This window comes from Chrysemys picta, chromosome 11 (genome assembly GCF_011386835.1).
Source record: "Chrysemys picta bellii isolate R12L10 chromosome 11, ASM1138683v2, whole genome shotgun sequence".
NCBI lineage: Eukaryota > Metazoa > Chordata > Testudines > Emydidae > Chrysemys > Chrysemys picta.
Genome location: NC_088801.1, coordinates 36,639,144 through 36,661,628, shown reverse-complemented (window position 1 = coordinate 36,661,628; position 22,485 = coordinate 36,639,144). Strand labels below are relative to the sequence as shown.

Sequence of the window (22,485 nt, the reverse complement as noted above, 5' to 3'; positions counted from 1 at the left end):
TATTCATATGCATGTTTACTTAGGCTTGGATCCTGCTCCCAATGAAGTAAAGGGAAAAATTCCTATTGACTTTAGAAGTACAGGATCATATCTATAATCCTTGCCTGGAAGACCTCCCAGGTCTCTTGACTACTGATCCAAAGCTCTATCTGCTGGTTAGCATTGATAGGAACACGGTTGCCAGTTACAGCGGTACTTGCACCTCAGAAACAGATTTTCTGTGAATGAATTGGTAGTTCCTCCTTACCTTAACTTACTGCCGCAGTGGTGACATCGGAAACATGATTTATGAAAGATTTGCTTGTCGACAACTAGACATTCCATTGGATAAACTTTCTTTTGACAAAGTATGCATGTTTCCTTTTCCTGAAGTTGCAGTTTCTAGAAACAATATTTTATAAAGGTCATATATCGGTCCCCAGCCATGTATTAGAATTTATTTCTAAAAGATGTCACTTTATCAGTCCATGCACAAAATGAATGGTTTATATGGAAAGCTGCAATGTTGATTTTTGTCAGTTCATCCACGAATTGATAAGTAATCTACAAATTTTAGGGATAAACTATAATTCAACTAATTGTAATACTTTGAAAGCAAAAACCTGTTCACTTTTTCAGGTGAGTAGTTTCATGAATTTTAATAGGACTTCACTTCAGGAAGCCAAGCAGAATTTTGCCCTTTGTATGTAATAAACATTTTTTTCTTAAAGTGAGATGGTATCATAAAAAGGAATGTTAAGTTGGATTGAGTATGTTTATATAGAACCCACCTCTTTGAATCTGCAATGTCATTTAGAGATATATACGCAGAGGGTGAATGTTTGAAACTATGATTAGAAAGCTTTGCTTAATTATGCCAGAAGCACATCAAGGAACTCCATTACTGCATTAACCTGAAAACTACATGCACATATGTTGCAAATATGATAGAGATATAATTATTTGAGCTTTTTACAGTTTTCATTTTCATGGCTGGTATTTTGTTCAGTTAATTTGCAAGAGAGAATTAGCTACAATACTGATATTAGCTAATTATAGCAAATCCCTTCTTTTTTGAAGCATAATTGATTGTAAAGGAAACTAGCTATACTCCAAAGTACAAAGCACCAGTAGAAAGTTTATTTCAGGAAGGTGAGGGGCAGGAAGAGAGGAAGATAACAGACAATCTGCTGGGCTTGAGAAAGCTACACTGCTATTCTGTCTTGATTTATGAATTGCTATAACATGCATGAAATCCATGTTAACAGGCAAATACAAATAATACAGCATTAGAGTGGACTAAATTCTCTGCTGATGTAAATGGTGCCGCTTCCCCCTTATCATCCTAGTTCTGCACCCATTTACACCAGCAGAGAATGTGGCCCGCTCTAATGTTATATTATTTGTATTTGCCTGCTAGTACTGATTTTATAGCAATTCATAAATCAAGACAGAACAGCAGTGTAGACTATACAACTGTGCCTATATCTCCTAGAGCTGTGCAAAACATCCAAGGAGAAATTAAAAATCTTCAAAATTTACTTAGAAATTACCTGAATGCAAAATTTTCCCCATAAGTGAATAGACTAATCAAAGTTGATTTTTGTACTCATGTCCCTGAAAATTTCAAGGCACTCTTTGTAGTACAGTCTGGATTTAGTTTCCTGTTGTTAGCCTGAGGGGAAGGCAGATGGTTGAACTCACACAGTATTTTGACAGGTTCCCTGACTGTCTGAGGGATGTACACACGTAGAGCTGGGGTGTGCAATTCCCAGCTCAGGAGACATTCCCATGCTAGCTCTGAGCTAGCAGGTTAAAAATAGAGCTTAGCCATGATGGCATGAGTGGTGGGAGGGGCTATCTGCCCCAAGTATGTATTGGTCCAAGATGCTAGGTATGTACTCAGAGTGGCTCGCCCCTCTCACCACTCACACTGCTGTAGCTATACTCTGTTTTCAGCACACTAGCTCGATCAGAGCTAGCCTGGGTATGCCTCCTCGAGCTGGGAATCACACCAGGTGTAGATATACCCTATGCCTTAGAAATATATACCTAAGCTAGAGACAGTGAGTGTACTAAGGCTATGTCTTCATTGTGCAATTAACCCAGGAGGCAGGTATCCTGTCTGAACACCATGGTTAGCCTAGCATGGGTGTGAGCAACTACACTGCAAAATAATATAATTAACTTAAAGCAGCTCCAAATTTGGGTCAGCGGTTTTTCTGTGTGGGTGGTAGAGAAGGTTGGGCTAAAATACAAGTAAGACCCAAATTAACTGTGCAGTGAAGACATTTTTGATTCATTTTCCCAGGCCTGGATGGAGCACTGAAGACATGGGGTGCCAGGCCTCTGAGGGAGAAGAAAGTGTCTCACAGTGGCAGGGTCCTTAGAGAGGAGAGGAAGGGGATATTTCCCTCAGAACAATGGACAGTAGTGTGAAAGTTACATTTTGCATTTTTGTATATTTCAATGCAAGATAAAATTTCAGGGTATGAATTCACCCAACATAATGGCAAAAGTTTTCACATTAAATTTTGTGAACAACTTCTTTATTTTTGCACACATTTAATTAAAACCTACCCTAAACAAAACTCATTTTGTTCAAATTCAAGTTTTGTGATTTAGCAAACTTAGAGCAGATGCATATAAAACATGCAGATTGTTATACCATTATTGCTATGTTGGAGTGCATGCAAACACAGCAGTCACTTAACTATTTATCTCAGTTAAAAGCACAATGCCAGCTATTTGCCGCTATAAGAAATGAAATGCGTTCTATACGTATTTTTGTTCCAATACTAATTCAAATGCAATATTTACCTTGGCAAGAAAGTCCTCAAAACTCAACATACCAGTATTTGTTAGTCACACACTCAGCACATCACTTAAAGCGTTTGGAAAGGGAAAATGATTAAAGATTGCTGAGAGAAAGAGAGAGAGAGCAAAAGTGGGGAAAAGTTTGTTAGTTTTATGTTACTTTGTTCTTTGATTATCAACACACTTTTCATTAATTGCACAATATACTGAGGTTGAATCATTTTTTTTTAACAGTTGTTAAGGTTTCTTCACACTTTGCATGCTTATTTACCACTGATAAATGCTGATTCCTGGTGGAAGCTACTTCTCACTTCAGCTTCAGAAGTATCTGAGACCGTGTAGCCAAGACTATTAAATACTCTTTCACTTTCCTGCCACGTCTTCTGAAAATTCCTTAGTAGTTCTTCTGGTGAATCAGTAGCAGAAATATCCAAAATGTGTCCTGAGATTACATCTTCATATGTTGGAGGTGCATGCTTGAAGCCAAATCCTGACTGCCTACAATCAGCACTTTGTGATGTCGATTCAGTGACCGTGTTGGCAAATCTATCCAGACCAGAAGTGTGGTCGGTATGATACTTTGCTTCCAAGCAAACCAGGGGTTCAAATGAGTGCTCTTTATCTTCACATTGCTTTTGTTTATAAGATATACCTTCCTTTGGGTCTCTTGGCTGCCTATAAGGAGAGTTTCTAAAGGTATCTTTTCGCTTTTGATTCTCCAGAGAGGTCAGTACAAATTCATCCTTGCTAAATGTGTGTCTGTCTTGTTTTATTTTGCTATTCATTCCACCCCTTTCAAAAACTCTTTTCTTTGATTTCACATCAAATCCTGGCTTGTCCTCTGATTTCCCTAATAACATATCCATTTCATCTACACTCTCATAGTCTACTCTTTCAACTACTGTGACTGGTTCTTTTTTTGTATGTCTTATTTGCTCAGATGCTTCAAACCTACAAGTAAGCCCTGACTGGTCAATCTTAGGGACCTTAAAACTTACTGCATGTGGCTTTAAGCATTCTGGAATGTTTACTGGATCTTGGTGTGCGTCATTGTTGTTTTTCTCTGCTTTTCTATTTTCTTCACGTGTTTCTTTTATGTCCTTTACTGTACCAGCAGTTACCTGAGATTCATTTATAGTTGCTGAGAATGAAGGCTCCATCATAGCATGTGTTTCAATTTTAATTTGTCTACGAAGAGTTGCAGGAGATTTAACAATCTCTGATCTTTTTTCTACAACTGGAACTGATGTTACTGACCAGTGCTGTGTTACTCCTTGAGATAGCTTTGCTGTTGTGCCTTTCAGTTTGGCCAGTTGTTCAGAACGGCTCCTTGGAGGAGAGGGGGAAGAGGCTGGCCTTCGAATTGTAGATGTTGGTGTTGCAGATCTGCGTGGTGGGGGAGGAATAGGAGTACTTTTTCTTTGGATGGCAGATGAACAGAGTGCTTCCTTCAGAGGAGATTCTGTCCGTTTAGATTCAATTGTTATATAAGTAGGTGATGGCGATCGCATTCTTAATGCTGGAGAAGAAGTTCTGAATTCTGTTTGTTTGATTCCACTGGATTGCTGTATAATTTCACGGTGCACTGATTCTTCCTTTATAACCTCTTTCGTTTGGTGCGAATCTCTTCTGTTGGAGCCAGTGCTGATTTTTGATATTTTCTGTGACAAGCCTCCAGAACTAACAGAGTCATTTCTGGATTTCACTGTTTTTGTGGACATCATAGCTGTCTGGATTGTGTCTTCACATGAGGCTAGTATTTTGACTGCTTGATCTTTAATATCTGATAGCTCTTCTTTCATCCTTTCTAAATTATTTTCTGTTGCAATATGAACTATATTTTTCTTTCTTTCTTGGTCTATAAGCCATACTGGGATATTATTTAAAAATGTCTGAAATGCTTTCATACCATTTTTATTTGGCTCAGCTTCAAACTGTTTCACTCTAGACAAAACTTGCTGCAGTTCCTCCCGTTTCCTCAAGAATTCTAATATATCGACTGCAAATTTTTCGTCGTTCAGCTGTGATCCTTTTGATGGAGGAGAAAATAAAGATTTGTTCTGTGTAATCTCTTGTTTTGGATCTGTTTTCTTCGGATGTACTTGTTTTAGTTGTATGCCCTTGTCTTTGGCACATTTGCTTTCTTGCAATCTATTATATTGCTGGGATAACTTTTTATTTTGAACTTTATTTTTAGAAACACACACATTCTTTTGCTCAACAATTTGAGTCTGAGAGTCATGACGTGTATCAATTACCTTTTGCCTGACTACTTTTTCTGTTGATTTATTCTTAAACTGACCTTGTTTTTCTGGAATTGTTACTTTTTCTTCTTTTGGACAAACTAATACCTGGCCCTCCTGACTTACTACTTTAGCCACTGAGACTTTCTCATGCTTGAATTCTCCTTTTTCTGTTTCTTTCTCATTAACTAATTTTTGTTTCACTTGATTGGCATCTTTTTGGCTTACTTCTTGCATATTCTCTATGTGTTCTAAAGGTGGTTTTTCTCTCAGCACCTTTCCATCAACATGCTTCTGGTGATATTCTTTTGCACCACTTTGTTTTTTCCTAGCGTTAGTACTTATGTCTTCCCCCTGTTTTTCCTGATTTTGTTGTTTGACAACATTTTGAACATTAGTTCCCTGTTGTTTTTTGTGTGTCTCACAATCTTTGTGTGTTTCATGTAAGCTTTGATCTACAATTGGAAGCTTGATAGTTTTAACTTTGAAATGAGGGGAGATAATTTTATTTTTGGACACGTGCAACTGCTCCACATTCTTCAGCTGCTCTGCCTTATGCAAAGTATGTTCTTGATGGATTTGTTCCATTTGACAAGATAAATTATGTTTTGTAAGATCCTTTGAACCTTGCAGTACTTTTTTTCTAATGTGATCTGCTGAGGTTTCTAAAATGTTTTGAAGCTGCTCAGTAGCTGATGATACTACTAATGATGTAGACAGTTGTTTACCTCGGGATCCTGTTGCTTGTAAACTGACTTGAAAGTCAGAATCAGAGGGTGTTGTTTTTTGTGGAGTTACAGAGGGAACTGAACCTTGTAAAGAAGTTTGATCCTGCTTGCTTGATTTTTTAAATGGTACACAATTTTCTGACTCTGTTTGAACTGGACTTCCCCGAGTCTCGCTGTTTGTTCTGACAGTCTCATGACAAAAACTTTTGACTTGCACTTTCTCCATCTCCTCCCTTTGCTGCCTGTATTTTTCTTCAGCAATCATTAAAGGGGTTTTAAATTTTCTGACATAAGGTTTAGGTTTTATTTGTGTTAGCTCTGCTGGAAGGGAAGGAGATCTTTTAAGAGGAAAGACCACTCTTTTCTTGGCCAGTGGTGTCTCTTGCAGAGCTTTGGGTGGAGGATTAATCACTTCTGAAACAGATGATGGCCTTTTTATCCCTTCTGTTTTTGTATGAGTTGTCTCCTGTTTCTGTTCCTGGCTAACCACATTCACAAGAGCTGTGGAATTTTTGCTTTCTACCGCTGCTGTGGTAATATCCATTTCTCTGTGTGTCTGAAGAACAGTTGGTTCAATTTTTGGAGGCATTTTAGACTTGTTAATGTCTAGCCCCTTAGAAGGTTCCATTTTGAGGAATTTCTTTGAAGATGGAACTCCAGCTGGTTTACCTGACGATGTTTTAGCCCTGGCATTAAATTGCAGTGGCTCAGGCACAGACTGTTCTGGATATTTTGGAAAATGTTCTTTCTTTTGCTTTGGCTGAGAAGTAGGAAAAATCACCAGGGGAGGTGGTGGGGGTGGTAGAGGGAGAGCAGGCAGAAACTCACTTTCAGATTTGTCATCTATTGGTGGTGGGGGAGGAGGAAAATGATCAAACTCAGCTTTGGTTTTGTCGATAGGTGATGGAGGTGAAGGAAATATATGTCTATCAGATGGCATCATTAATGGAGGTGGGGGAGGCGGCAGAGGAAATTCAATTTCAGATGATGCTACTGATGGTGGTGGTGGAGGAGGAGGGGGTGATGGTGGTGGAGTAGATGAGGAATCTATTTCTGGCTTATCTTTCCCCACAGCATTCTTGGCTGGATTTAGAGGATTTTTCACTGCAAATTGGAAGTCTGACTTAGCAGGTTCCACTTTAGTCTTTCCTATAAACTGTCCTACAGATTTCTTATTTTGCTGATGAACATCTCTCTTTTGCTTCCTTTCAGTTTCTTTAAATTTATTGAGTGCTTCCTGTGTGACTTTTACTTCTTGTTTGTTGTTTATATTCTGTTCTGCTGTCATGGAAACTACAGCTTGCCCCAGCTGAACGTTTATTTCATTCTCTGCAAAAACCTCTCTAGAATGCTGAGCTTGTTTTGTTTCTTGCTTTATCACTTGCTTTTGAAAATGGCCAGTCGCCTTAGAAATCCCACTAGCCGGCATTTTAATTGGTTGTCGTGTAGTTCTGGATTTGGAGCTATCAACATCAGTTGACATTTTTGCCTTTTGTCTTGTCTCCGTCTGACAGCTTAGGTTGGAATATTCATTGTCTTTATGCTCATGAAGTAGATTCTGTTTCTTTTCAGCTATTTTTTCTATGGACTGCACACTGCTGGTCGTGCTATCCTTTTTCAGAGCTCTACATGTCTCTGATTTCTCTGTTCTCACATCTCTCTTAACTTTACCACGGAAAGAAGACTGGCTGGTCACATGTTTTGCTTCTTTTTTTACATTGCCCTGGACTCTGCTTTTATCCATTGATTCATCCACTTTTTTGATGACCATGTGTTGAGAATTAGATAAGTTCTTTATATGTTTTTTATCTACATCAAGAGACTCAGTGCTCTGTTCTTGTTCTAAATGGATCTTTCTGGTACCTTGTCCACCTTCTTTGAGGAAAGTCTCATTTTCAGCCTGTGTTTCCTCATGATGTTCATGGACAGATTTAACATTCTTTTGCAGATTATGTGACCTGTTACTTTGGAGCTGGGCTATATGCTGTGTCTGGATGGTGCTTTTAATATCTTCATGACCACTTACTTCATGTTGTACCATTTTCTTTTCCGCAGAGGCTTCTAGGATGTTTTGTCCAGCAGTCTGAATATCTCCTCTGATTACATCTTCTGTGTCTACATTCTTGAAAGACTGCTGAGCTTCTTTTAAAGATCTTAATGTTGATTCAAGGTCACCTCGAACAACCTCTTCTTTCAGAACTTCAATTTTTGTGGTTATTTCTTTTTCAAGGGAATCAATGGCCTGCTTAATATCACCAGGTATGACATCAGGCTTCTCTGTTTCTTTCAGTTGATGGGCTGATTCTTTAAGAGACTTCAGTATTGTGAGAATGTCGGCTTTTATAATTTCTTCCTTTTCTATAACTGTTCTCTGATTTATGGCCTGACTGAGGGAATTTAAAGTTGCTTTCAAATCACCTTTTATAATATCTTGTTTATTTACATTACAAGATGTATTTTTTGGCTCCGTCATAAAAATTTTAACTGCATTAGCCACATCTCCAGGGATGATGTCAGTTTCGTTAACTGTACGTTGAATCTGAAACTTCTGTTTCTTTAGTAACAGCTTTGTGCCTTCTACATCACCACCAATTATTTCCTCCTCCTCCTCCTCTTCTTGTTTCCTTGTTGTAATTGTTTCAGTTGACCCTGTCTGGAGTAGTTTCAGATAATCCAAAGCTCCAGATTCTATGCATGTTGTGAAAAACTGCACGTTTCCTCTCTCTGAATCATCTATTTTAGCTCTTTGGGATATTTCATTATTCACTGTGGAAGACAGAAGGTTGTGAATAGTATGTTTCACATCACCACCTATCACTTCATCACGCTGGATTTTATTGTCAGACCTTTTGTGAAGGAGAGAATAGAGTGTCATGTTAATATCACCTCTCTCATTTTCCTGAATTAAAATTCCTCGTTTTACAGAACTATCCTGACTAAACAGGTTTTTTATAGCTTGCTGTATATCACCTCTCACTATCTCTTCTTTTTCAACACTAACATCTGTTGATCTGTTCAATAATTGAGCTTTGGTCAAATCGACATTGCCCTTTTCGTCTTCATTTACCATAATTTCTCTTTTGGTAATGCTTCTTTTGGACAACAGGTTCATCATTATGTTTCCTAGATCCCCTCTAATAATCTCTTCCTTTTGTATTTCAGGAGTCTCTTGATTCATTAGTTTATATTTTGCCATTCTGACATCTCCAATTTCATCTGCCTCAAGGATAATTCCATGATACTCAATGACTTTGTGAGAGTAAAGTTCTTTTAAAGTTTCTTTGATACTTTTCCCTATAATTTCTTGCTTTTCAACCTTATTTTCATTAAATTCAGGGAAAGGTGTCGTTTCAAAAAGCCATGTTGTTGTCTTTACATCTGACTGAGGAATTTCTTCCCGGGTTATCTTTATTTCACTTTCATCAGTTTCCTTAATGGAATCTAAAGGCTGGTTTTCAAAAAGCCACACAGCATGCTGAACATCACCTTCTTGCACATCTTCCTTCGTGACTGTCTTGATATCTTTATACTCTGACCCCTCTCCTCTAATCTCATCTAGAGTGTGTGTTTCAAATAACCAAGTGGAAGTTTTAACATTGCCCCATTGGATTTCACTGACACTTACTGTTCTTACATACATGCCTTTATTGAATCCTTCAGACTCAAATAATTGTTTGTTGGCCTTCACATCACCACCCTGGACACTGTCAATAGTTGGCACAATTAATTTTTCATCATCTGAAATTCTGTCCAGTGGTCGTGTTTCAAATCTGTATCTGACAGAGCTCACATCTCCTTTCTGAATATCTTCCTGGGTGACAGCTCTAATAACATACACATTATCTGATTCATTAATAGATCCTAAAGGTTTTGTTTCAAACAGCCACCTAGTCCCACGTACATCTCCATGAATCACTTCTTCCTTCTTAACTGTTGTCACTTCATGATAATACCCTTCTTTGTCTTGAATTGCATAAAGTGGCTGGGTTTCAAACAGCATTCTGTAGTTTTTCACATCTCCCTTTGTTATTTCTTCACTAACAGTTTTCTTGGTGCTGGTATCTGCAGATCCATCTTTAATCTGGTCTAAAGAAAATGTCTCAAATATAAAGCAGCCTTTTCTTACATTCCCACCGTGTATATCTTTAACAGTTCTGACTAATGTAGCTTCTTCTTGGTTTTCTTTTATTGCATCAATAGAATGGTTTTCAAAAAGCCATCGGCAATGTAGAACATTTCCTTTCTGTATATCTTCACTTTGCACAGTTTTAATTTTTTCCAAAACTTCCTCTGAACTAAAATGTATGGAATCTAGTGACTGGTTTTCAAATTTATATTTCATGGTGGAAACATCCCCAGGCTGGATATCAATTTCCACTACTCGTTTGAATTCCTTTTCTTCTTCTCCTTGTATATTTTCTAGATTTTCTGTCTCAAAAAGGAAACATGCTGTGCGGACATCACTTCCTTGAATATCCTCCTGATTCACAGTGTGTAATTTCACTCTTGTTTCTGATTCATCTTTTATTGCATCAAGCGGCTGGGTTTCAAAGAGCCAAGTACAGGTTTTGACATCTCCTTTATGTACTTCTTCACTGTCAGTCACTATCTCAACCTTGTCATACAGTGATTCCATTGGCTGAGTTTCAAAGAGCCATCTACACATTTTTACATCTCCTTTAATAATGTCTGTAGTCTGTTCTGTTTTACTTTCTTCACTTTCCATATTGCTAAAATATTTAATAGAATCAAGAGGCTGAGTTTCAAACAACCATTTAGCTGTTTTCACGTCACCTGATTCTACTTCTTGTGAAGATATTCCTTTGATAATCTGGATTTTTTTAATGCTCTCATCAAATTGGTCAACAGGCCTTGTTTCAAACAGCCATCTGCAGCTTCTTACATCACCTCTTAAAACTTCTTCTTGTCGAATTGTTTTAACTTCATGATATTTCCCAAGACTATCTTGAATTGCATATAATGGAGTTGTTTCAAAAAGAGCTTTATTCAACTCTACAGTTCCTCTTCTTATTTCTTCCACATGGATTTTATGTGATTCATCATATTTACTTAAATTGCTTGATTCAAATATATGTTTGCAGCTACTCACATCTCCTCTGTCAACTTCTTCAAGTTTCACTGTTGTTATAAATTCCTTTCTTTCTTCTCTAATCTGTTCAAGAGGTTTAGTCTCAAAAATCCATTTTTGATGTCTCACATCACCTTTTTCTTCCTCAGTGGCAACCACCTTTTGAAGCTTACCAACATCTGGGCTATCCTTTAAAGCATCCATTGGTAGTGTTTCAAATAAATGCTTAGTAGTGCTTACATCACCTCCTATTATTTCTTCAGGTGGCAGATGAGTTGTGTCATCATTATCTTTTAGGGTATCAAGAGGTTGAGTCTCAAAAATCCAGCATTTTCTACAGACATCAGCCCCTAGAATAGCTTCCTTCTCAGTGACAGATACTTCTGAGTCCTCCTTGATAGTATCCAAAGGTTGTGTTTCAAACACCCACTTTGCCTTGCGCACACCACCTTTGATGCTTTCCTCCACAGAGATTCCACGAACAACATTAATTTCCACAGAATCTTTGTTAATCATATCTAGGGGCCGCGTTTCAAACATCCAACGTGCTGTTCTAACATCTCCTTTTTCAATGTCTTCTCGGTGAACAGTTTTAATCTCCAATATTTGACCTAAGCTGTCTTTAATAACATACATTGGTTGAGTTTCAAAATGCTTTATGCTTCTCTTCACATCTCCTTTAATCTCTTTAAGCTCAGATTTGAGTTGCAGCAAGTTAACTTCATCCACTGAGTATAGCTGCCCAAGTTTATCCAGATGCTGGGTTTCAAACATGTACCTCACAGTTTTGACATCACCTCCGGTAATTTCTTTAATGAAAGTTTCATCTTGTTCATTGTCATGATGAATTTTATTCATTGAATCTAATGGTTGGGTTTCAAACATCCACGTGGCTGTACGGACATCTCCACTAGCTAAATCTGGAATTTTGTCTGTATTTTCTGCAGCGTTTGAAGAATGTGTACCCAGTGCATCGATAGGTTGTGTTTCAAACATCCAGGTAGTATATTTTACGTCTCCACCTGCAATGATTTCTTGATCTGCAATGCTTTTAATGTTGCTCAGTTCAGGAGATTCATCTTTGATTGAATCCAAAGGCTGGTTCTCAAAGACCCATCTCATAGACTGAACCTCTCCTTTTAGGATTTCATCCCATTCTAGGTATTCTCTCTCAGGGCTCATACACTTCTGAGAGCTATTACCAGTGTTTTCAAAGACATATCTAGTTTGCTGTACATCTCCTGACACAGAGCTGCCTATTTCAACCTTACTAGATACAATATCAGAAACTTCATTAAAATATTCTTTTTCTAAATTCTTTCTTAATTCTGGGTGAATATGTTTGTATAAACGTTTTAATTCATATAAATTTCTTTGCTTTGAATATAAATCTTTGGGAATTGTGGGCTTTGCTGGAGAGGTGGATGGTTCAGGGGACTGGGAAAACTCTTTCATTTCTGATGGCGCTTGTAGTATGTTTGGTAGTGGAGGAGGGGAAAACTCTTCTGTGCTTCCATATTTAGGGGAGTTGGTGTAAGCTGTAACAGCAGCAGCAGTTCCATATTCTGTTTTTCGTGTCCCAAGAGTTTCGTGTACTCTACTTTCTGAAGCAGTGGCAGCAGAAGAGAAGCTCACTGCAGAAGGCCATACAATTTCTTGGAACTCATTTTCAATCTTTAGGGGACAAAATTAGTATTTTTAAGAAATCATTTCTAAGATCATAGCTTTTATTCATTCTATTCAAAGGGCTTAGTCCTGCAAGATGCTGAGAAATGGGATTGCAATGGGAGTTGAAGGGACCCAGCACCTCCAGGAGTTGCTCAGAGCCTTGTAGAATTGAGCCTAAAGGGAACATGCTGTTTTAACACAGCCTGCATAAGGAAGGTAATGTACTTCTTTCAAAGAGGTGCACAGTGATTTTGCAGCTTTGCTTTCTCTGCTGCAACCAATGCACATTGTATCATTTATCAGCAGTTTATATTTGTTTCATTCATTGATGAAATTGATATTCTCTGCATTTACCTCTGATGAACCAATGTGTCTACCAAAAATTTTGAAGAAAAATAATAAGTTTTTTTTACATGAGTCAAAGGAGAGAGAGAGAGAAAATTGCATGCAGCAGAGGAAGACAATGGAAAAACAAAGATTTTTGGTAAAAGCTTTACTTTATCATATAATATAAATATATTTGCTAGATTTACTTAATATAATTTTCATTACTTCTTACTTAACGTGTAAACAGTTTCCAAACCCACCCATGCTCCCACCATTTCCACAATGTTATATTTATTTTAAAAATCAACTAAACGATCAAAATATGAATATGCTGAGATTTGAGCAATTGCACGAAGGGCAATGTTTCAACATTCTGGCTAACCAGAACACTGCTAGTCTGCATATACAGAAATCCCACTTATTAAAAGCACAGACCTTAGTATGCTTTGCAGGTGTCGCAGTCTCCCTGTCTGAGAGAAGAGCCTTTTCCTGGGCTGTCTTTTCAAAGTGCTGTTTTAAAAACTGTGTTGAAATCTTTGGGATCTCTTCATTCATAGTTTCATTGACTACTACAATAAGAAAAGAAGAACAAAAGGGTTTTTCTAAGCCTAGTATTTTATTATAATTGTCTAACAGTGAGTTATTTTAAAAAAAGAGTTATTAAACTAAACCAATTGCACTCAACCTTGCAGAACTGTAGAATCACTTAGATGAAGACACAGAAAACCATAGAATAATTGCAGAGTAACATATCACATATTGTTTTGCAATGTGTAATTTGTGTTAATGTCATGACTAGAGCTGGTTGAATACTGAAAAATCAGCTTTCATGAACATTATTCATATTGTCCAGAGCTGTTATTTCAACCATAATTTTATCCATTATTATTCACTATTTACAAAAATTTGCATAAATGGGTTTTTGTTTTAACAAATGTTAGGAGAATGGATTTTCTACATGGCCCCAAGTCAGTAGATCTTTTAACATATGCTTAAAGTCCACCTCATTTACAAAGCGCTTCACCAGGTACTTAAATTAGCATATGCTCCTTAAATCCCATCAAAGTCAATTGGTGTGTTTTGCTGAATAGAAATGGAATACTGGGCCCATATTCACCTGTGAACAATGGTATTTTTGTGCCAACAAGTGTATATGCTGTTTGTCATTTCTTAGTCTTTATTCTCCTGCTTAAAATCATCCTGATTTTCTTACCTGTTTCATCAATATGTTGAGTGAAATTAGAAGCCTTGCTTGTCTGATGGGTAGATTGTTCGACATGAGAAACCTGTGGACAAAATTTTTATTTTAATATAGGATTTAGTGTAATATGTCTAAGTTTTCTATTTGTATGCAGACACACAGAACAAATGCTTTATGAAGGTAAAGTCTGAATGAAAACCCAACTAATTAACACATTGAAGCAACACTTATAAAACACCTATTTTAAAATGATTGCCTACCACAAAATCAGGGAAGTTTTCACTAGCACGTCAAGATCTTGTTATACTAAGTGGTAACAGAGTTAAAAAGCAAAGCAAATATGTAGTCTCCATATCAGCATCTCTGTACAGTGGCCTGGTGACAAAATTATTAATTGATACACTTAACCTCTTCTGTTTGAAAGGCTTCCAACTGAGTTCCTTTGGAGGTCACTTCATTCTGTTCAGCTTCTCTGCTGCTGCTTGATACCGTGAGCTGACTACTACGTGTCACTTCCTAAAGACAAATAAAAGTAATTACACATTAACAGTTTAATGATAAATTGAAAAACTTAGTGTTTGCCTATGAATGGCTTTTCACTAATGTTATCACTTAAACAGCATGGTTTGAAAAATATATTTTTTAGCAGGTTATCATTATTAATGCAGTTCGTCTGGATAAGAACTATAAACAACCAAAGACAGGCCTTGTTATATAATAGAACATATGTTGTAATTTCATTACTGCAGTCTGAGTTTGAGCTGCAGGTACTGAAGTTCCATGGATAAGCATAAGGTGCAAAATGACGAGCAGAAGAGCATGGGAAGCTGAACCTGCTTTAATGAAGGTGACTCTACACAGCTGCTCAGTTACTCCTTATTAGCAGGAATCAGGCCAAAGACACTTTACAGTAAATTCTATAATTTTTTTGCATAAGAGATAGTGTACAAAGATGTGCGCACATATAAATGCATTTGCACGTTTGTATGTGCACAAATGGAGGGTGTATAGGAACTTTCAGACTCATACTGCCTTCTGTCTTAACAGAAGATCCAATGTAATATATGTGCTGCTTTTATATTTGAAAAGAAAGGCAATTGTGGTCTAATAGACTGAGCAAAGGGCTGAAAGTTTTGAGATATAGTTTTATATCTGTGTAAACTAAATTAATGCCTATGATGCTTATCATGGTGACAGTTACATTCAGTTTCATCCCAGATTCTGCCACTGACTTGCTTTCTGACCTAGTGCAAGTCACTTAACTTTTATTTGCCTCATTTACCTATCTGGTAAACATTATTCTTTCCATTTTACAATCTTCATAAAGTGTTTTGAGACTTCCTGATGAAAAGCATTCTATAAGTACAAACTATTATTATTTATATCCATTTGCACAAGTTTTTCAAATATTTTGCAATCTATGCTTGACAAATCAACTCACCTATTTGTCTATATCGATTAGGAAACTGCTTCGTAAAAGAGGGACTCACCCATTAGTTTCTGCTGAATCTAAGCTCCCAATTTAAAGGGAAAAAACGGTATCTAGTCCTTCTTCAGAGGAAACTCCCAAATGCCCAGTGAGAATACAAATCGAGGCCGTGTTGTGTAACTGAGGCTGCAGATATGCAATCTGAAGAATAGAGAGCTATTGACTTCCTAAATCTCCAACCTTTGCATCTGCTTTCAGCCAAATAAGCCATGAGTGTAACAATTCCCTCCCCATGCACTCAGTCACTTTATGGCAATAGAGTCATTCCATGGCTATTACTCCTGCCTCGGGACCAAGGCACCTCTATGGAGCTGGCACCTACATGAGGGCATGTTGGGGGAATCTATGTAGTGGAAAATCCACTGATTGGCCCCCAAATCCCTGCTGCACAGTGGGCTGCCATAAAACTTAGGCTCCATTGCAGAAAGGCTTCATGGATCCTCATCGTAGGCTTTATGACCTCCATCCACCAGGCAGTAACATTCTCTGATTAGGCTAAAAGAGGAATTAAAATATTGGTACAGGTAGAATAATCTTCTGGCTAGTGACCCACTGGATGATTTAGTTGGTCACTAATCACATTTATCTTAGTCACTGCCATGCTTGCATTGTAAAAGTGCATGTAGGGTTTGGGGTGGCAAGATGGGGACGTGATTGACATTACAGACTGAAGTGGGGCGGCTCCCCCACTCCAGTGGAAAAAGGGTTAAAGTCAACCCTGGGAGAAGGTTGTGCTGAGAGCTGCTAAGCTGGGCTGCTTGGGGAAGCTGCCACAGCTGGGCCATGCCCCAACTAGGCCACAGCTGGCCTGTATAAAAAGGCTGTGAGCCAGAGGCCCAAGAGAAGTGTCTCTCCAGGCTGGGAGAGAGCAGGGCCTGGCTGCCTGCAGAAAGGGTACTGGGAGTAAAGCAGGGCTGGGGAGAACCAGAGGAGCAGGGGAGCTCCAGGCTGGCAACTCCCCAGGCTGCAGGGCCTGGTTCAAGCCCCATAGAGGTACTGGGAGGCAAAGGAAGGCAGCAGGTCCAAACCCCCTTGCCTCAGTCTGGGCTACTGCCAGTCATCACTAAGCCCCGGGTCCCTGGGGCAGACTGCAGTGTAAAAGCCACTCATCATACAGCAGTTTTGAGAGTTAACTCCCCAGAAAGACAAAAAGGCTTCAGCATTAGCTCCCCACAAAGCTGAAGGGAGGCAACTTGCAAAGATTTAGGGATCGATCCTACCGTCCACTCAAATAGTTATATTTTACATATATGTATGTATTCACACTTAGACAGTGGCTAATCAGAGGTGGGCAAACTACAGCCCGCGGCCAGGATTTGGCCTGTCAGGGCTTTGGATCCGGCCCGCGGGATTGCCCCCCGTGGTGCCGTGGGCCCCACGCTGCTCTCAGAAGAGGCCGACACCATGTCCCTGTGGCCTCCAGGCAGGGAGGCAGAGAGCTCGGTGCATTGCCCTTGCCTCCAGGCCCCGCCCCCCGCAGCTCCCATTGGCTGGGAACAGAGAACCGCGGCCAATGGGAGCTTCGGGGGAGGTACCTGGAGGCGCGGCAAGGGCAGCGCACGCGGAGCCCTCTGCCCCCCACAAGGGCTGCAGCACTTCCTGGAGCAGTGCAGGGCCGGCAGGCAGGGAGCCTGCCCTGGCCCCGGTGCATGCCACTGCCACCCCGGAGCCCCTTTAGATAAGTGGTGCCGGACTGGACCCCAAACCCCTCCTGCCCCCCCCAACTCCCTGCCCTAAGCCCCCTGCCTGAACCTCGCACCCCTCCTGCACCCCAACTCCCTGCCCTGAGCCCCCTCGTACAACCCACACCCCTCCTGCACCCCAACCCCCTGCCCTGAGCCTCCTCCCGCAGTCCGCACCCTTCCTGCACCCCTGCCCTGAGTCCCTTCATACACTCTGCACCCCTCCTCTGCCCCAATCTCTTGCCCTGAGCCCCTTCCTGCACACCACACCCCCTCCCACACCCCGCACTCTCTCCCACACCCCAACCCCCTGCCCCGGCCCTGCATACAATTTCCCCACCCAGATGTGGCCCTCGGCCCAAAAAGTTTGCCCACCCCTGAGCTAACTACTTCCTAATTTCAAGGATGCAATAATTTCAATTGCTTGGCACAGGATCAATAGTCTGTGTATGTAAACAATTCATGACTGTGGGATGTTCACAACTCATTATGACTTTGGGAACTCACATCTGGTGAATGGTGTGAAGGTTTGTGATTCTTTATGCATGAATGTGCTATGTGCACTTAACTTCCAAAATCCAAATTTCAGCCAGGCCTACACTGCTGATCGGGATAAAACTTGTGGCATGAGTAAAATTAGAGTAGATGAGAAAATGGTTATCTTTTTCTTTGCCTTATAGGGTACAATAATATTGTCTAAAATATATAACTGATATGACATCTAAGAACACCTAAAGAAGCTGAAAAGCGCTAGAGATCAATAATATGCATTGAAAGCAGCTGGTAGAGAAAGGCATAGAACGTTAATGACATTATGATACCAAATTCATCCAATATTGAGACAAAGGAATAACACAAGTAACTGTGATTCACCCATACACATCTCCACAAGAATATTAAAACTCTTTAAGGATTTGTGAAATGGGGCACTACAGCAAGAGGAAGAATGCTGTGGCCAAGATGCTGAAAGTTTTACAAAGATGGCTGGTGTCAGTCAGAGCATGTATAATTCTACCAGGAGAGAACAGTTGCAGGTATCCATCTGTGCAGGGATACAGAAGACAACAGTAGAGAAAAATGTCAGTATTTTTTGAGCTAGGTGTGAAGACACCTTCTACTATGATGATTTTCCCCTGTGATCTGGGGCCCTCTTTAACACACTGCCAACTAGACACTGGTTAGTCATGTGGCAAGTTGGGACAGCTGTTCATTATGCACAATGTTCACTTCACTGTTACTTCATCCTCTTATTCTCCTCCACCCTTCTCTTTTGTTGGTTCCTTCCACCTGTTAAATCTTATCATTATCGAAGACTGTGGGCTGTATGGGACAGGTACTGTGTTATTTAAGTGTATGTACAACATCTACCACAATGCCACCTAGATCAGCATCTCTAGAGACTCCTGTTGTATAAATATTAAAAATTGTTTAAAAAATTAAAATAATCTTTAGAAAGGAGGAAGCAAACATGGGCATAAGTCTGTATATATTTGCATTAGGGGACTGAATTTTTATTCAGGCGTTCAGATGCTATTACTGAATAGAACTGTAATTGCTACACTAGTTTTATATGTTAGTGGCGAATGCATCAATTTTAGGGCCCCTGGGCTGCAATAACTTACACAGAATCCTGTTGTAAAATGTTCCAAGATTTGTTTTTCAGTAATTGTCTGTATTGTACACTTTGGACCTAGGTTTGCCTTTTCCTTTTATCTGACATTTTTTGGAGTTTCCCATCTCTGTGTTGTGGCAGAAAAGGAAAGAGAATTACTTTATAGAGTAAAATTATTTGTATGGAGAAAAAGAAAATCTGTCAAAAGAAAATAGGACTAGATAGCTAGTTTTGCTTATATTGTTAGTCTGTCTGTGCAATTTTGGATTCATCTATAGTTTGAGATCTGTATCCAAATTGAAAAAATTTGTCCCAGGTTTGATTCAATGATCTTGAGTAAGTTTTCTGCTACTAAAGTATATAATCACGTTTTACATGAAAGTGCAGTTCCATTAAGAATAAATAGGATTTTATGGTCTTGCACTAATTATTTAATCTAAATTTAAAGACTATTCCACATAGTCGTCCCGGTTAACGTTGTATCGTTGCTGATCAATTAGGGAACATGCTCGTTTAAAGTTGCGCAATGCTCCCTTATAACGTTGTTTGGCAGCCGCCTGCTTTGTCTACTGCTTGCAGAAAGAGCAGCCCGTTGGAGCTATCTGGGGGGAGGGGCTTGGAACCCAGGTGGACTGACAGCCCCCCTATCAGCTCCCCTAAATTCCCTGTATGGCAGCCACCAGCAGGCTATCAATTGTCGGGCAGTTCAGCTGTCCCTCCCCCTACTGCCATGTGTTGCTCCTGCCCTCTACCTTGGAGCTGCTCCCGGGAGTCTCCTGCTTGCTGTGCCAAGGGGAGGGGCAAGGAGTGCTAATGTCAGGGTGTCACCCTCCCTTTCCGCTCCTTTACCCCATCCACAGAGAGGGGTGGGGTAGGAGGGACACGACAGGGCTCAGGACGGAGGGAGCTTACTAGCAGCAACTGCTGTCTCTACTTGCTGATCTACTTAACAAGGCAGTGTACTTAGAGTGAGGTCAGCGTACTTAAAGGGGCAATGAACGTCTCTCTCTCTCTCTCACACACAAAATGTTGTCTTTGTCTCTCTCTGCCATGCTGTCTCCCCTCCCTCCATTTGTGCTGCCTTGTAGAGTGTGAAGCTACATTAACAACAATGTGTTAACCCTTGAGGGCTCAGCCGAGTACTAATTCATCTTTTAGCAGTAAGGCAGTCCCTGGGAAATATCCCTCCCTCTTCCACCCTCTGACTTCACCACCTCAACCAAGCTTCACGATCATCATTGCCGTGTACAGTATTAAATTGTTTAAAACTTATACTGTGTATATGTGTGTATATATATATATATAATATAGTCTTTTTTTCTGGTGAAAAAATTTTCCATGGAACCTAACCCCCACATTTACATTAATTTTTATGGGGAAATTGGATTCACTTAGCATCGTTTCGCTTAAAGTAGCATTTTTCAGGAACATAACTACAACGTTAAGCGAGCAGTTACTGTATTTCTTGGCACAGCCTACCTCATTGCCCCTTGCAGATAAATGGCAGCAAAAGATAGCCCTTGTCAGCCTAAAAATGGGGGCAAGAGGTGACCTTATGTGACATGAGTAAAACAGCTGCAGAGGGAAAAGGCTAAGTGAAACACTAAATTCACAAAAAATGAAGCTTCACTTTTCATATATATTTTTCTAATTTGGATCCAAATCCTCCCTGGCTCCTTATGCAGTGAAGTCAATGTATAAGTTGGGCAGATTTTTGCGCTATTCAATGGTAATATAGAGCTCCTATATTGTATAGCGCTTTTGATCTGTAGATCTGACAGCATTTCACAAAAGAAGGAAAGTATCATTAGCCCCATATTAAAGATAAGGAAACTGGCACAGCGAGATTGAGTGATTTACTCAGGGTGACACAGCAAGTCAGTGGTAGAGCTGGGAATAAAACCCAAGTCTCCTGACTCCCAGTCCAATGCTCATTCTTACTGGACCACACTCCCCCTCTCCTTTTGGAGTAAAGGGTGCTTGGTATTTCTAAAACCCATACTAGTTTTATTTATGTGCCTAACTCTAGACACTCAAGTTTGAAAATGTTGCCCTAAAGTTTTGTCTTAGCTCTAAACCATTTCTTTATTCAGTCCATAAAACTTGAACTAGATTATCTGGTTTCTCTCTTTCGCCAAAAAGGATCTCATTGTCCTGAGGATCATCTAGGTTCCATAGGGTCCCTAGCTCACCTCCCTTAGGCCCTCTGATTCTCAATGCCCTGTTGGTACCAAGCTCCCTGACTATTCATCACAGATCTCATTGTCTTGTGGAGCTGCTAAGTTTTCTGACTCATCTTCCCCCTCTTCCACCCCAGCTCTCATTGCTCTGTGAAGGACTTTTGGGTTCATTGACTCGTCCTTTATAATACTGTGCAGAGCTCCTAGCCTTGGGCTTTGCTAGATTCTTGCCTTCTTAGGTATTACCAGCACTGGTATCTACTTATAGTGAAAAAATATGAGTTTATTAACAAAGGTTAAAATTTAAGAGCTAGTGAGCAAATATAATAAGAACTGGTTACAAGTAAAACAAAAGATATAACACGCTTCTTATAGACTAAACTTAACTTTAACAGGCTAAGGCCTTGTCTAAAGATGTCTCTTACCCAGATGTCCTTTACAGTGCTTTTCAACCAAACCCTGGTTGAGATCCCACTTTAATTAATGGTTTCAGAGTAACAGCCGTGTTAGTCTGTATCCGCAAAAAGAAGAACAGGAGTACTTGTGGCACCTTAGAGACTAACAAATTTATTAGAGCATAAGCTTTCGTGGACTACAGCCCACTTCTTCGGATGCATATAGAATGGAACATATATTGAGGAGATATATATATACACACATACAGAGAGCATAAACAGGTGGGAGTTGTCTTACCAACTCTGAGAGGCCAATTAATTAAGAGAAAAAAAAAAAAACTTTTGAAGTGATAATCAAGCTAGCCGAGTACAGACAGTTTGATAATAAGTGTGAGAGTACTTACAAGGGGAGATAGTCAATGTCTGTAATGGCTCAGCCATTCCCAGTCCTTATTCAAACCGGAGTTGATTGTGTCTAGTTTGCATATCAATTCTAGCTCACCAGTCTCTCTTTGGAGTCTGTTTTTGAAGTTTTTCTGTTGTAATATAGCCACCCGCAGGTCTGTCACTGAATGACCAGACAGGTTAAAGTGTTCTCCCACTGGTTTTTGAGTATTTTGATTCCTGATGTCAGATTTGTGTCCATTAATTCTTTTGCGTAGAGACTGTCCGGTTTGGCCAATGTACATAGCAGAGGGGCATTGCTGGCACATGATGGCATATATCACATTGGTAGATGTGCAGGTGAACGAGCCCCTGATGGTATGGCTGATGTGATTAGGTCCTATGATGATGTCACTTGAATAGATATGTGGACAGAGTTGGCATCGGGGTTTGTTACAAGGATAGGTTCCTGGGTTAGTGGTTTTGTTCAGTGATGTGTGGTTGCTGGTGAGTATTTGCTTTAGGTTGGGGGGTTGTCTGTAAGCGAGGACAGGTCTGTCTCCCAAGATCTGTGAGAGTAAAGGATCATCTTTCAGGATAGGTTGTAGATCTCTGATGATGCGCTGGAGAGGTTTTAGTTGGGGGCTGAAGGTGACAGCTAGTGGTGTTCTGTTATTTTCTTTGTTGGGCC

At 39.8% G+C, this 22,485-nt stretch overlaps 1 protein-coding gene across 3 annotated transcripts in view; it reads right to left on the bottom strand.

The window, feature by feature from the left end:
* Positions 1-22,485, bottom strand: part of XIRP2 (xin actin binding repeat containing 2) — a 141,668-nt gene that overhangs the window by 3,183 nt on the left and 116,000 nt on the right. For all 3 annotated transcript variants that reach the window (XM_008178425.4, XM_042860774.2, XM_065561792.1), the window contains 5 exons: positions 14,461-14,568; positions 14,065-14,137; positions 13,287-13,420; positions 3,068-12,530; positions 248-381 (listed from right to left, as the gene is read on the bottom strand). In XM_008178425.4, coding sequence (XP_008176647.3) covers positions 287-381; positions 3,068-12,530; positions 13,287-13,420; positions 14,065-14,137; positions 14,461-14,568 — 9,873 coding nt within the window. In that variant the 3' untranslated portion in view covers positions 248-286. The remainder of the gene's footprint in view (positions 1-247; positions 382-3,067; positions 12,531-13,286; positions 13,421-14,064; positions 14,138-14,460; positions 14,569-22,485) is intronic.